The sequence below is a fragment of the Lithobates pipiens genome, unplaced genomic scaffold (genome assembly GCF_037356315.1).
Source record: "Lithobates pipiens isolate NorthernLeopardFrog02 unplaced genomic scaffold, aLitPip1_a1.2 Scaffold_16, whole genome shotgun sequence".
NCBI lineage: Eukaryota > Metazoa > Chordata > Amphibia > Anura > Ranidae > Lithobates > Lithobates pipiens.
The window spans coordinates 394,326,782-394,343,817 of NW_027507748.1; the positions used below are offsets into that span (position 1 = coordinate 394,326,782).

The 17,036-nt window shown below is 39.7% G+C and overlaps 1 protein-coding gene across 1 annotated transcript in view; it reads left to right on the forward strand.

Annotated features, from left to right (window-relative positions):
- Nucleotides 1–17,036, forward strand: part of LOC143983065 (uncharacterized) — a 695,051-nt gene that overhangs the window by 133,919 nt on the left and 544,096 nt on the right. The window contains exons 37-40 of the mRNA XM_077482312.1: nt 675–853; nt 8,678–8,804; nt 10,633–10,748; nt 13,320–13,424. Of these exons, the coding sequence (XP_077338438.1) occupies nt 675–853; nt 8,678–8,804; nt 10,633–10,748; nt 13,320–13,424 (527 nt within the window). The remainder of the gene's footprint in view (nt 1–674; nt 854–8,677; nt 8,805–10,632; nt 10,749–13,319; nt 13,425–17,036) is intronic.

Genomic DNA, 17,036 nt, shown 5'->3' on the forward strand with positions numbered 1-17,036 from the left:
TATTAAAATAGAGCATGCAAAATAAGAAGAATACTTCTCTTTCTGGCAAATGGAGATTCTAATCTTAGCCACTATCATTCAACACTTATGGGTGTGTTAGATGCTTCTTGCCTCCCACTTTAAGCTGTGGTTCTATCCTCTGGTCGCTACAGTGCTACCAAGTCCTTTAGTTACAGTATGTAACAACCATCAAAGAGACATTATTTGCATACTATCTAAATAAGGGCCCAGTGAAAGGACACATATATAGGTAAGAGATATCTGTTGAGAGCTTCTATTATACCTCAACCTGCGAGTGTTTTACTAGCAGTTTGCTTGACATTAATGCATACATTGACATTTTGCTTGATATTAATTATTGCTTTAAGGCCTATTCTATACAAAATGTTGGCTCTTCATCCGCAATCTATCAGTGTAGTTGTTTAAATGTCCTTCTTGATACAGCTAATGAGATGTTTCAATTCTGTAAAGGGAGAACTTGGGATGATTAGTAAAATATCATGTGTATTGCTGTTATAATGCTATGCTATTGGTATATAACATGCAATTAATCAACATTTACAATACATTTTATATTCAGTTTTGAGTTACATGTTTTTAGTTGCCTGTTTTATAAAAAAAAAAAAAAAATGTACAATAATTACAAATCTTTTGGCCATTTTTTGATTCTTTAGAAATGGACACATCCCAAGATACTGAAGACAGAATATCCATGGCATCTGTGGATGTTGGCAACCAACAATCTAGGCATTGGGTCCTCTCTACACTAAATGATGTGGCTTACCTTTCCACTCAGATTAAGTTCTGTCGAGAATATAGTGGAGACAGTGAACAAAGGAGTGAAAGATTGCAGGTATTGCATTTGTAAAGCACTATTGTAATGCTGGCTATGTTCACTACAATCTGCTCACTTGACCCTATACAGGACTTGGTTTCATTGGAATGATCGAGAATCAAAGCTAGACGTAGCACCTAAGACAAGTTCTTGATTCACATGGAGAATATTGAAAGCAGTCTTTTTGCCCCATGCAGTGTTAATATGGCCATCATATGTCTGGAGTTTCCATCCTAGTTAGAAGATTCAAAATTGGATCCATTTTTAACTGTACTTTTCAGCAGAACACATTCGACACATGGAGTGAACCTTAATGCCCCAAACACACGGTTGCAATTTCTGATGGAAAAAGTCTGATCGGATTATGTTGTCGGAAAATCCGATTGTATGTGGGCTCTATTGGACTTTTTCCATCAGAATTTCCAACGGAAAAAGTTTGAGAGCAGGATCTAAAATTTTCCAGACTTTTTGCCGATCGTATGTAGAGAATTCTGACGCACAAAGTGCCACGCATGGTCAGAAAAAATTTGGAGAAGAAAGCTATTGGCTACTGGCCTCTACGTAGTCCCATCATATGTTTTGTACGTCACCTCATTCCGAACGATCGGATTTTCCAACAACTTTGTCTGACCATGTGGATGGAACACAAGATGGAAAAAAATCAGATGGATTTTGTGGTCGGAATGTCCGACCGTGTGTATGGGGCATAAGAGTGCTATGGATGCTTGACATGGAGAAAAAAAGGTTTTATAATTCCACACTTCCAGAATTGATTTTAGCTTGTTGGTTATTTCAGTCCTATGTTTTATAAAGAAAGGCACAAACCGTTAATGTATTTAGATTACCCATAGTTATAGCAGAATTTTTGCATGTTTGGGTTATCATTATCAGTAAATAAGTGTAAGAAAATTGTGTTTGTGATTAAGTAGTTTGTAAGCAAGTAAAAATATACAATACATTGACTAATACTGTCAAGATATAATGCTGTATAATACATTAAAATGTAGAATGAGTATTGACTATTGACACTAACCTAATATAGCTAATATAATATATAAAATAATATAATATAGCTAAAAAAAAGAAAAGAAAAGAAAATCCCATGATGGTTCAACACGTGCTTCTATTGTAACTGTTTTCGTTGTTGAACTATGCAGCTATTTCACTATGCAGTTGTATCTATTTTGTTCAAAAGTTATAATAACTAATTATAAATAAATACTGCTGGGCAGCCACAGAGTTTTCCAGCACCTTAGAAAATCCCTGCGTGCAATGACCAGCACTTCTGATGTTGCTTGTTAACGCTTGCCAGTTAATTATCTCAGGCAATGCTTGAATCATTTGCTTTGCTTATGGATACCAGATAGTTTCTGGGGTCATCTTTCCTTAGTGGTGCTGTAGAAATCATTAATCATGATGATCTAGTATCTCTAGTGGGGTTAACAGTATTTCATACTGTAACAATGAATCTAAACACTAGGTCTAAATTCTGTTCATTGTTTTCAAAGTCCCTAGTTGGTTGACAGGTTCTTCAAGGCTTAAAATATCTCCCTAGACCTTTTCCCTTTAGGTGTGAATTGATATCTATATAATGATGGGAAAAATATTTCCTAAGCATGGAATAGTAGGATAAATATCCCCAGTGACTTTCTTTTTCTCAATGTTTCATAATTTTCAGGTCACAGAATAGATTTACTGAATACTCTGTTTTGAAAAATAATGAGGATCTTGCCATTTGCAAACCAAGTTTTGAAATGCATATCATAGGTCAAAAATGTGGGAGATACATTTATTGTTTTGAGAACAATGTAGGTTTATGAGCCCAGAGTATACAGCTTAAATCATAGGCTCAAATATTTTTAAGTTGATATAAAAAATAAATATAAAATAGAGTTTCTATTTTCCATTATACAGGTTATAGCAAAATATGCATTTACCATTGAAGTTTTCTGAGCAGCAAGTGTTCTGGGACTCTCACAGCTTGTGTCGTCTATGGAATTACCTCCCACAGTGCGTCAATGCTAATTAGTCAGGGCAAGATATTGCCAAGAGATATGCAGAAACATATTCAAGACAGCTCAATTCTCTTTGACAACTTTTTGCTTCTTGAGAATCTGTCAGAATGTATCAGTGAAAATTGTTTGAAACAGAAGAAAGACATGTATTATTCATAATTCTGATGAATATTAAATAAGTTAGTGAAAAGAGCTTACTACTAATTAGTGAGCAATAATGAGTGAAACCAGCCTGAACAAACTTTTATTGACCAAGGGTTTTCATGCAGAAATATAATATTTTTGTAATTATCCTGTTATGCAGTTATCTTGCTAAAGCTGTTTATGGGCTTCTTGATGTGCAATTGTTCAGGGGGACAAGTTCTGCATGTTTTTATAAAGAAAAAATTCAGGTAAATTGTAATCAAATCTAATAGCAGTTTACGTAAAAATAAAAAATAAAAAAAAATAACATAACATAAAAATTAGTACTAAATTTCAGAAGATGCATGGAAGCAAATCCAACAGATCAAATGACAAGACAACATTGGTTGAATGGATTTTAACCACTTTTGTGTAAAAAAATGACATGTTCAAAAGACTCACTATGCCTCATAGAATATACATCAAGGTGTTTTCTTTCCAAAGATTGGGTCATTTTGTAGGCGTTTCCATTGTCCTGGTGCTCCAGGGCCTTCAAAATTGTGATAGGTTCTCAGGAAATTATATGTGTAACTTCTGTCCCTAGAACCCCTGACAATGATCCCTGCATGTTGGGCCTTTGTATGTGACCAGCTTGTTTAAAAGTCTCACACATGTGGTATCGTCAAACTCAGGAGGAGTAGCAGAATGTGTTTTGGGGTGTAATTTTTGGTATGCATATGCCATGTGAGAGAAATAACTTTTCTTTATCGTACATCACAGGACACAGAGCCTCAGTATTTACTGATGGGTTATACAGGCACCACTAGGTGATGGACACTGGCACACCCTAGACAGGAAGTTTAGCCCCCTATATAACCCCTCCCCTAACTGGGAGTACCTCAGTTTTTTTGCCAGTGTCTTAGGTGTTGGTCACGAGTAAAGATGTGTTGTGCTGATCTCCGCTGGACTATTCCTTCTGGGGCAAGCCACACAACCGGATCTATTTAAAGTGCTTTTCTAGGCCAAATTGAATGGTACCTGGGCCTCGTGTCCGAAGAAACGAGGTTCTGCCTGTAATGTTTTTCTTTTTAGAAAGCTGGACCCTGGTATCCAGTATTTGTTTTTTTTCAGCCATATTCCTGGTGGGGTGCTTTACAGGCCTAGAGCTAGGATCCCCCTTTTTTAAGGAGGCACTAGTCCTTGAAGGTTTTTTTCACGGTTGGAGCCCACCATGAGAGGTGAAGATTGGGTCTGTTACCACAGAACCATGCGGCTGGATAAGGTAAGGGAGATGCCTAAGGAATTTTTCTAGTTTCTTATAGTTTTTTCCCCTTTAAGTAAAATGTTGCTATGACTAAAGTCGCCACCGGGGGCTGTTAAGAGCACATACCTGATTCCATGCTTGTCATTTTCGTCTGTGTTCATGCTTCACGCTTCCTCTGAGCCCATGCTCCAGGTAGGATGTGGGATGGAGTTTTTTCTTTTCAAGGAATGTCTCCCCACAGCTCTCTTCAGGCTAAATAGGGCAGTTGGCGGTACCTCGTACCGCCTCCCGCCCACACCGCCATTACGGCGGCTTTCATCCACCTGCCCTCCTCTGCCCCAACCTCCCCTCCATGGCGAACCTATCAGGATCGGAACCCTTGGCTTGCGTGGGAAAGCAGGACTTGTTTAAAAGAAAGACGGGGGGGTGGTGGGGTGTGTGGAAGGATCGGCGGAGCGTTAGCACTGCGTCAGACGTGGTTTGATGCCCACAACGAGGGCTAAACTAAGCTATAAGATGTACTCTTTTGCAGGTGCACAGCTCAAGGAGGGACATAGAGCAGATGGAGGGCATGTGAGTTTGGCTGACACAGGCATCCCCAGGCAGCATTTACTTAGCACCAGACTGGGCCTTGATAGCAGCGGCAGTTCCTGGACTATTTGCTCAGCAGTACGTGCATTTCTGGTTGTACCTCGGCATTTGTGCTTGGCACTATGGGCAGAAGAGGTACAGGTACCCTGAGATATAAGGGCTCAAGGGGATCTCCCTCAGACTCTGGGGACCCCCCTTCTGCAGCACCATTTCCCCCTGAAGGACCTAGGGAGGCTGGTCAGGATGAGCCATCGGGGTCAGAGGCTACATCTGCTGGCATTTTCAGCCCCTGTATACATTACTCAGGAGGTTTCCTCAACCATAAGTGGATTAGAGGAAAGATTGATGGCCGTGATCACATCTTCACTAGGGGGAAGAAAGTGCATTAGATCCCCTTCTACCCAGGACCCTCAAACAGAGGAACTCTGGGAAAGGGGAGATGATTCCCCTTCTGATTGGCATGAGGATGACTCCTCTTCTGAGGAATCTAGTGGGGAAGGACCCTCTTTGGCTTCACAGGCTGAGAAATTGCTGGTGCAAGCTCTTACTGAAAGGGCGCGCTCCACATTTAAGTTACCCGTAACTGAGCCGACTGAAAAACCCACGTCTAGTTTGAATTCACTTAAGCCTCCTCAAGCTGCATATGCTTTTCCTGCTGGAAAAGCTTATTTATTCTGAGTGGGATCACACTGATAAACATTTTTTCCCTCCTAAAAAGTTTTCACCTCTTTATTCTGTGGAGGAAAACTTTACAAAAATGTGGGGCATTCCGTCAATTGATGCCGCTATCTCCTCTGTGAACAAAAATTTGACTTGTCCTGTTGACAACGCTCAAATGCTTAGGGATCCAACTGATAAAAAAAATGGAATTCCTGTTGAAAAACATTTTTGCCTTGGCAGGTTCAATAGCTCAACCTGCAGTGGCAGCAATTGGGGTATGCCAATCCTTAAGAGATCACTTGAAACAGGTGCTCAAGGTTTTTCCTGAACAGCAGGCCCAAGAATTAGCCAAGCTGTCAGTGGCCTTGTGTTTTGTGGTTAATACAATCAGAGATTCTATCCTTCAGAACTCTCATATTACGCTTGAGTTGGTGCATATGCGTAGAATCTTGTGGTTGAAAAATTGGTCAGCCGAAACACCATGAAAAAAGCTCCTGGCTGGGTTCCCTTTCCGTGGTAAAAAGGCTGCTGGGGATGATTTGGACAGATATATACAAAAGATATCAAGTGGGAAAAGTACCCTTTTGCCAGTTAAGAAATGGAGTAAACGTCCTTTGTTTAAAAGGACTCTTTCTCCAGTGCCAGGGACATCAGCCTCCAGGCAGTTGCGACGGCCTCCACCATCAGGTTCAGGAGGAAAAACTCAGAGTCAACCCCAAGGACAAAAGAAATCCTGTGGAAGGAAATCTACAAGACAGAACGCTAAAGTCTCTTTAAGAAGGGGCGCCCCTGCTCGTTCGAGTGGAGGGAAGACTGCTACAGTTCTCAAAGGTCTGGCAGGAGGATTTTCAGGACAGATGGGTGATCTCCACAATAACTCTGGGTTACAAACTAGAGTTCCGAGAATTCCCATCTCCTCGTTTCCTCAGATTAAATGTCCCCAAAGACCCAGAGAAAAATAAGTATCTCTTCCAAGCATTGGATCGACTTATGTTGCAAAAAGTAATCATGGCAGTTCCCATGCAAGAACAGGGGTTGGGCTTTTATTCAAACCTTTTCACGGTGCCAAAGCCAAATAGAGGTGTCAGACCCATCTTGGATCTCAAGGATCTAAATCGGTTCTTAGGCTGGATTCACACCTATTCATTTTTAGTGCTTTTTGCATTTTGCAGATTTGCCCTACAGAACGTATTCCATGGGAAACCATGTTGAATGGACTGTAGTGCAAATCTGCAAAATACAAATCCAGCCTTAAAGATTCGATCTTTTCGCATTGAATCAATCTGATCAGTAGTCTCCATCCCACAAGGAGGAGAACTTCTGACATCAATAGACATCAAGAATGCTTACCTATATGTAACTATTTTCTCCGCTCATCAGAAATATCTGCGTTTCGAAGTGGAAAAACGTAATTTCTAGTTTGTAGCTCTGCCTTTCATTCTAGCTACTGCACCTCGGGTGTTCACAAAGGTCCTGGCTCCTCCTCTGGCCAGACTAAGGGCCCATGGTATAACGGTTATAGCGTACCTAGACGATCTGCTCTTAAGAGATCGGTCGGTAGCCTGTTTAGACCAAGGCTTGTTCACCACAGTGAACTACCTGAAATGCCTAAGTTGGGTTCTCAACCTAGAGAAGTCTTTTTTAAAGCCACTAAGAGGACTAGAGTACTTGCGTTTAATCATAGATACAACCCAAAAAGGGTGTTTTTACCCCAGGCAAAAATCAGTGCAATAAAGGAGCTTGTTCAGCTATTCAGGGCAAAGAAGAGCCATTCTATTTGCCTTTGTATGAGATTGTTGGTAAAGATGGTGGCTTTGTTTGAAGCATTTCCTTATGCTCAGTTTCATTCAAGACTGTTGCAAAACAGTATCCTATCTGCCTGGAACAAGAAGGCCCAGGCGCTAGATTTTTCAATGCGCTTGTCAACAATAGTGCGCCGGAGCCTCACTTGGTGGTTGGTACCCAAGAATCTGCGGAAAGGGAAATCCTTTCTACCAGTCACCTGGAAGGTGGTAACAACAGATGCTAGCCTTTCGAGTTGGGGGGCCATTCTGGAAGAGGCGACTGTCCAAGGGAAGTGGTCCAAGATCAAGAAGACCTAACCCATCAATATTCTGGAGATTCGTACGGCATACCTGGCCCTAAAAACCTGGACATTCAGGTTGCAGGGTTGTCCTGTTAGGATCCAATCCGACAATGCCACAGCAGTGGCTTATATCAATCACCAAGGGGGCACCAGGAGTCGTACAGCCCAGAGAGAGGTAAACCAGATGCTAATTAGGGCAGAAAAGCATGTGCTGTGCATATAGGCCGCCATGTGATGTAAATAAAGAGTCGGTTGCTAGGTAATCGGCTCTCCTCTCCTCACACAGAAGTTGGCGTTGAGGAGAAAAGAGCAGATCGCTGCAGCTTGCTGGTGATCAGTGAGTATGAGCTGTTTTTTACAGCTTTTTACTCACTGATCACCAGCCTAGTGTCCCCACAATGTAAAAAACACAAAGTAAACATACATGTCTCCAAAACACATGACCCCAAAACACATGACCCCACATAGTAAAAACACCTGTCCCCCACATATGTAACAGTAAAATCACATGTCCCAATGATTGTCTGCACACATATGTCCGTGATCATCTGCGCACATCTGTACATGATCATTTGCGTACCTATGTCCGTGATCACACAAACCAATTATTATACACTTAACGGAATTTTTTTTACCAAAAACATGTAGCAGAATACATTTTGGCTTACATTTATGACAAAATTAGATTTTATTGGATTTCTTTTAAAATAGAAAGAAGAAAATGTTGTTTTTTTTTCAAAATTTCCGCTCTTTTTTCGCTTATATCGCAAAAAATAAAAAACGGAGTCATGAATAAATACCACCAAAAGAAAGCTCGATTTGTGAGAACAAAATGATAAAAATGTCATTTGGGTACAGCATTGCAAACTTGTAGGGGCCACAATATCGCGTCATTGGGACAACTACTAATATCTTTGAAATAAAAGATTATATTATTATGAGATGGAGAACATTTGCAGAACAATGCACCATTCTTCTGTATTAGCTGCTATCGGGGTAACCCTAATAACCCAAATCATCATATAGTAGTTTGAGTTAGGGACTCAGTGAGCAAAATAATTTTGCTGACTCTAGCAATAAAATATTCTGCCTTTTATTTATAGGGTTGCCTTAAGGATCTGACAGAAGGAATTGAGTATGCTGCCAAGATATTAAATGAAATTCCCCAGGAAGACATTCAGCTGCATTCTAAAAGAAGCTCAAAGGCAGAGAGGAAAGGAAATGGGCAAGGTAAGTCATACTTAATGATCTTGGTTGGCGTCCATTGATCTGTTCCAGGATCCTTAGGGACTTACATTTATAAAAGTCTTTTAAAAATGGTCTAGATGTTTGTTCATTGTTAACATTAGTGAGTGCTGTTGTGCATTTCTGTTAAAACAGGCAGGATTTTTCTGCGATCAAGCAAAGGAATGCTTCATGTAAAGTGGCTTAAAACAGGGTCTGAAAAAGCATTTTGCTCATAAAGGTTTACACATGTACCATAAATTATACCTCATGAAAGTCATATGGAAGGCTATGTATATAAACCCAATAGAAGTCCAATTCATCCTACCCTTGTGACGCACATTGCTATTGGGTTAGCCTGTTTAATGATTTACTTGAGTGCAGGTGTGTACCTATAATTGGGAAGTTGGGGTGAGCTCATGGATACTTTTTAGAGAAAGAAAAGTTATAATGTGCAAAAAGTTTTAAAATGTTATTTTCTGTTTTAAAAGAGATAATTATTAAGGCAAAATAGACATCTGAGAAGCCTAAGGTGGAAATCAGTCCCTGTCACTTAGGTGCATACTAGTTTCATGGATTTACCAATGTGATTATTTAGTTTCATTAAGATAGATTCTTATTGATGGCACTAGAACTTGTATGCGGCCCAGGAGAGGCAGAATGGCAGCAGCATGTATATATGTGAAAAATCCCCTTGTAAGGATATCCAAACCCTAATGTACTGTATTGCAGCTTAACCAGTTCTTAGAAGTTATGGCTGCATTAGATTTCTTTTATTTAGCTCTTTTCTGTTTATTTTCACCTGGTGAGTCTGCCAGTAGCCCACTTCCAGTACTAATATGACAACATAAACTTGCCCTTCTGTATCAAGACAACAAAAACAAGGTAGGACTATGAATTTTCAACCACTGGGTCGTGGCCTACTATCTGTTAATGGCCTCTATCCTCCCAGATCAGGCAGCTGCAGATCCCTTAAACTAGAGCAGTACCCTGAGCTCACAAAGGAGAGCATTTACAAGAACTGGAGCACTCCGAATCTGGTGAAACTCTACATGGTAGCCAATCAGCCTCTAACTTCAGATTATTCAATTAAGCTTTGACAATAAGCCCAGTTCACATCTGTGTGATTTGACAGGTCAGTGTGGTGCCGTGAAGTTGCTTTCCAAAAGTAGTTCCTGTACTATTTTTGGCAACTTCGGGGGCGATTTAATAGACATCTGTGCATGAACCCGCACACTTTCAAAGCCGTGTTCAGTGTGAACGAGGGTTAAAACCAACCTCCCATAATTGCAGTGTCCCTTAAGCCCTCTCAGTGTTCCCAGGCCCCTTAAGAACTCTCAGCTCTCACAGTACCTCCAATCTCCTACAGTGCTGTCCACTGTCCATCATAGTACATGTTACATAGTAATCATTTGTGGATAATTTAAAACCCTACTTTGAAGTGTTAGTACTAGAAGTAACCAAATCAGTCAGCCCACAATTACATATGTTCAGTGTCCTGTTTGTTAGATACATTTAGAAATAGATTACAACCTTATCCCATTAAAAAAGAACACATAAGTTACACAGGCTCTCTGGCTAATCAATGCAGGTAAGACATCGAATGAATCAAATTGCCACCTTAATTGGCTACAGAACCTTTGCAATTCATTGGTTTTAAAGTGGCAACCCTTCTTGTACTGGTTATACAAATATTTAAGAATAGGGAAACTAAACACTTTTCTGTATAGTTTAAAGAGTTACATGTCTAGTAGTCAATATAGATTTTTATGTTTTTAACATATGAGCTTTGAATTAAGTGAGCCTTTCAACGATGTTTAAATATTTATTTCAGATGAAGGTGACGTTTTAGAAAAACAGCAAGATGTCAACCCTCTAGCTCTTAAGCCAACGTTGTCTGCCGAAGATGTAGCAAAATTGACCAATCACATCCTTCTATTATTATACCAGGTAGAGTAAATTAAATAGTACTTAAATAAGTTAATTGATCCACCTAGGGTTTGTACCTCACACACCTCCGTCAATGGGCATAACAGGGGTGTCACCTTTGCAGCTGGATTCCCCAAATATTAGTTTATTTTACATTATGGGGAATCCATAACAGGACAAAATTATTTGGTCTTTTAATGGCCATGCCAACTGGGTAGAGCTGTAGATTCTGAGGGGATTTTCTCATCATGCTCTCTGGGGCATATACAAAGTCAGTATGTTATACAGCTTGACGGCAACCATGCAGAGATGAATAGCTTTGGGTATAGCCATCTTTTAATGTAGCACTGTTCTAATAAATCTTAATAAATGCTTAGATTCCAATGGCACACATAAATAGAAAATATAAAACCATTTACGCTATGGCATTCTCTTTTATGATGTGTTGAGTAAATGATATGCTTTTTTTATTATTGATGGTGAGGTTGCATGCACTACTTTCTCAGCATTCCAGTTTAATTTTAGCCATTCAAATGAATAGGCTGCAAAAACACACTGCATGGGAATGTGCAGGAGTTGCACAAGAATGTGCATTGCATTCCTGTGCAATCCCATTGTGAAACGGCTTATATTTAAGATGAAACCAAATATAGCTTTGAAGTTCATAAAAAAAAAAACACATGCAGTTTGTTTAGATTTTCCTCCTATATTGGGATATTGGATCAAGCATTTTTCATCCATTCAACCCAGCCGCTGCATTGCAACATAGCAGCTCGTGTTTGGTTGTAATCCGTCATGACCCGTGCAGTGTTGATGCGCTGATACCAGCACATCGAACTGTTTAATTTTTTTATTTATTTTAAAAAATTTTACTGAAATGTCTCTAGGCTGCTAAAAAAGTACAGAATGCAAAGTATTGGTGTGAACCGGCCACAGTAGAGACAAGGAATTTTGCCTTGTTTTGCGGCAGGGGTGTGATGGGACTGAGCTGGAAAAACCGCCCAACCATAGGTGTATGCAGCCCATTGCATTACAGTGTGCACTCCAAAGCTCAAGCACACATGCTCCACTTGGGACAGTGAATGAATGGGAAGTGCTCTGTGCTGAGCGGCTTTCTAGTCATTCAAAAACTGAAGCATAGTATACACATTTTACTATGCTTCAGTTATGAATGAACACAGTGAGTGAGTGTGTTCATTTAGAAAAGGAAGGGGCTGGTAAATTACATATTTACTAGCCCTTCCCCCACTATCCATCCTGAACATCCCCTGCAGCCAAAGGAGAGGTGGGAAGCCAGCAGCACTGTGGAGCAGGGGGGGGGGGGCAACACAGGGGGGAGCCCAGGCAGTAGGGGAAATTGGCACCACATATAGTGATTGGGGTGTGCCCAGGTACATCAGGCACACCCCCTGCTAATGCCTATGCACTCAACACAGTCCCACCACACATGGTGTGAATAGACCCTCATTTGTCTTGTTTATTCACCCCAAGGCACGACTTTTACATGCATTAAACTTGCGCTCTGAGCTATGAAACATACGTAATGCCTGATCACCCAAAAAAGAATCTATAATTGAGCAAGGTTTTTTTTTTTTTTTAGTTAAGGACGCAAAAACATTTTTTAGCTTGTATTTCTGTGCTGACATTACCAAGAGCCCTAATGATCCCCCTTTGGGAGTCATCCTTGTAACTATCAGCTTTGCAATGCCTCCTGGGACTTGTAGTTCTGCAACAGCTGGAGGGCCACAGGTTGAGCACCCATGGCCTAGAGGGAGCCCGCCCCTCCTTAAAGGCACAAGGGTGCACTGGACACCCAGCAAATAGCACAATGGCAGTAAAGGTGTTCAGTGCACCCCATACAGCACATGCCCAACCTCTAACTGGCCCTAACAGCAAGGAAATTGCTGGTATCACTGGAGTAAATGTGCAGGAAAATCTCATTCTACTCTGGGCGTTAAAGTTTTTTTTTTATTAAATGATTTGTTTTGTCTGGCGAACCTGTGTAAGATATTGTTTAAAGTAATATAATTGTTTAGGTTAAAGCCTACGTTTTTTTGCTTTATCAGAAATATTTTACCTCCAATATGCCCCCACACCCCTTTATTAAAACCTGAGGACACTGAAACAGGCTGTAATCAAGAGTGCCCGACTAGCTTGCCCTTTCCACCTTGCTTCTCTACTCATAGAATGTGGTACTATAACTTCTATGAATGGAGGACAAGCAGAGGATTGAATGACCCCCCCCCCCCCCCCATATTCATAGATGTTTCATTAATAGAAGCTGCAGTACTACTTCTATGAATGGAGGAGATAGACAAAAAGGGCAGGCATAGTCGGGCACTCTTGATGAGTGTCTGTCACAGCTCTTTTAATTTTATTGACCCTTGCTGCAAAGGAAGTTTATAGCATAGGGAGCATCAGAGGATTTTTGGTAAATTGGGAAACAGCAGCACAAAGGACACATCAAACTGAAGAAAAGCAATATCCCTTATACTGATTAGACTTTAATAATAAAAACAGAGTCTCACAGTCAGTCATTTCATTAACTATTGATAATAGTAACAAGTTGACATTTCTGATTTTCTATTTTAGCGTGATGTCACAAGTCAGATTCTGTCAGGGACCGCACCACTATGGAAACAGAACCAACCATTGTGCTATGAATTTGATGAAAATACCAAAGAGATTGTTGTGAAGGTAAATGTGTCTATAGATGTAAAGCAACATTAAAGAGAATGTGTAGTGTTTTTTCTCCCTTTTTTAGATCAGGGTTAAAAAAATAAAAATAAAATTATATATATATATATATATATATATATATATATATATATATATATATATATATGTCAGAAAAAAATCATTTTAAATTTACTTGAATTTATTGCCATCAACCCACAACCAGAAAAAAATAAAAAAACAACAACAAAAATACTTTGAAACTTCTCCTACTTAATTCTACATATACTGTACATACATTATTTTTTGTTTATACCCAAGGTAGGACGAAGACATTCGTGTGCATTTTGCTGTTTTTATTACGACCTAAAACACACTGGCTCTGACCCTGAATTTCTTCTTTGCACCCAACTCTGACCTTGACCCTGATCCTATCCTACACTAATCTATTCTATATATAAAAAAAAAATACATTCTTATCCTCTGGATGGGAGAAAATATACAGCGAGTTTACTAAGACTGGAGCAGACAAAATATGGAGAATAGCAGCTTCTGACTTTAATGTCAAAAAATATAGAGAGCTAGATGAGACTCTAATTGTGCCTCTGAGGAGTATGAACGAATTAAATACAATAATAAACTTATGAAAAAATAGACAATTTTATTTACTATAAAAACTGTTGAAAAAAGTACATTACAGTTTACAAAATTAGGTTTGAATTCAGGGTGTGCAGATCCCCAACAATTAATAGAAATGTGGCCTACGCGTTTCATGGACAGTCCTGCTTCATCAGAGCCTCGAATATAGCACAATATGGTGTTGTATGAATTTCAGAAACTGTAACCTGGGAGCCTGTGGGGAAACTCCACCCCAACCGAGGGAGGGGGGGAAACGGATGGGTCCCAAATGATTACGTGGAGATATATACTAGGTTTATAGAGTTAATATGATCCTAGCAATCAAGAGATACACTATGCCACTATGCTTGAATTATAGTTTTCACTTTAGTAAGAGGAAGATGTATATCTCTAAACCTTGAAGAGATGGTCAAAAGAGAGAGGCATCCCAGAATAAAGAAAAAAACTGAAATCTCAGCATGCTGTAATCTTGTAAACAAAGTGTTTCCCCAGCGTCCCCCTCACAAGTGTGCAGGTAAGCCACTCACTTGTGTAGGGGATGCTGGGGAAAGACTCTGTAATATATATCTCCATGTAATCACTTTAGACCCACCCATTCCTCCTGGTTGAGTTGGGGGGAGTTTTCCCACGGGCTCCCAGGCCTCACATTGTCCCTAATCGTATAAACTGTAATGTACTTTTTTCAACTGTTTTTATAGTAAATAAAATCATCAATTTTTTCATAAGTTTATTATTGTGTTTCATTTGTTCATACTCCTCAGAGGCACAATTAGAGTCCCATCCAGTTCTATTTATTTATTTTTTGACACATGTGTATCTGCATATCTTCTGCATAGTCTGCATAGTTGCATATCTTCCTGGGATGGTGCCTCTGTAGAAGTATTAGTATTCCACGCTCACCCCACCCATACATATTTAGATTTTGTCTGTTGCAGTTTTAGCAAATTACCCCAATATAGCCCTTTCTCCATTCAGAGGAGAAAGAGAGGACTGGGGCAGGTTTTACTGAGTGAAAGCTGTGATTGCCAATCACAGGCTTTCACAGCAAGCTTGTTATAGGGAACCTTATCTTCCCAGCTCCCAACTGGTAATACAAGACCAGTAACTGTCAGTGACAGCTTGTCCTCAATGCCGTTTCCAGGACAACACCAGAGTGCATATATGCTTCTCTTTGGAAGAAGGCCCACCTTTGTTATGCTGAATATACTCTATGTATTAGTTTGGTGTAAATGCCAAATGTGAAATATTATAGAGCTTTTGAATTCTTTTTACTTACATACCTCTGTCTATTTACAGATATCTATCTATCTATCTATCTATCTATCTATCTATCTATCTATCTATCTATCTATCTATCTATCTAAACAGATGCAACACAACAGTTTGAAATGAGTTAGCCTAATTAAAAAAAAGGGCATTCTAAAACATTATAAATGGAATATTACAAAAACAATATTGTTTCCAAACAAACCTTTTTTACAGTAATTGATAAGATAATAGAATTTTCAGTATGTAACCTCTCGAGTCACAGTAATATAGTCTTTTAAAAAACCTTATACATATGCTCTACCTTATTTTTATATGAAGCCTAATATTAAAATTATTGTTATCATTATATAGATATAAATGTGTGACTAAGATGTGTAGACTGAGACTCGATCTAAAAACTTCCCACTGCTGAGGAAATGATCTGTGTCCAATGTACTGCACTTCGAACAGTCAGAAGTACTGCTTCCTAATGGCCACCCTAATATTAGAGCTGATGTAAAAGAGTAATAAGGCAATCTGATCTTTTTTTTCTTAAAGAATAGCTATATTGTTTTTGACATAAAGCTATACTAGGCACACCAGAATAATGATGTCTGTGCCCCTTATGCCATATTGTTGTTTTATAAATCTATCGCTGCAATGTGTTATTGCAAAAAACATGGGGCCTGCTTTACACACAAGGCGGTTTCAATTGTACAAAGAATCAAACAAGGGTTTCATGTTTCTTGGGCCCTCTGTCTCCACTTAGCATCCCCAGCACCCCATTTACCCTACAGTTCTCTTGGCCAGAAGAGGGAAACCAAAGAAGTGATCGGTTTCCTAATTTTGAGATTTGGTACTGCCTCCTCTAATTGGCCTGCCCTAGGCATTACCCAGTGTGTGTCATTAGGGCAATACAGCTGTGACTTAGCTTTCCCCCAATTAAAGTCATAGCACCTCTTTGCTCTCCACATTCTAGCTTTATATACTTTTACATACCTTGGATAAGTGGGCAACCTGGTTCAGGAACTATACTTCCTCATGGGCCTTTTCTGAGTAGGTTGGACTTTGCAGTACTGTGCATTTTGTTCTCTGATGGACTTTAATAGAGAAACCTGGGGGTTGATAGCTTTTGCATTACGTCCTATGGAGAACAGGATATATACAGTATATTATAAAGCAGGGTTTCTCAAACTTCTTTCAGTCAAGGCACCCTTTAAAAATGATGGACAATCTTGAGGCACCATTTAAAAATGATGCAGAGTCTCTAGGCACCCCATTCTAAAATGTAAAGACTATTCTAATCGTTTTACATAATGCAGCAAAATCTACAAGTCCAATCAGAACACCCATTATTAGAGAGGATTTATTCTTCCAAAGCTAATACACTCTTGTAAACTGGTACTGACTAGTACTCCAATGCAACCCTAATGCTAATGGAGAGTGGCAGGGGAGGGTCAAACAATGATGTTATGCAGGCGAATGACATCCTCCTGAGGATGCCATTGGTTTTTAGGATGCTTGCAGCTAGAAGGTTGTAATGCTGCACAATGAAAACCTGTGACTTAGTGTAACTAAAAGGCAGCCTTCATCCACACGCTGGCTTGTATGCAATTTGTGGGCAATTCTTAGGCATTTTGCCAAGGCACCCCTGAAGAAACCACATGGTCCCCTGGGCGCCTGGACACCTCTTTTGAAAAAGGCTGGTATGGAGCACACAACTCTGTCTTCCAATTACAAAAAGAG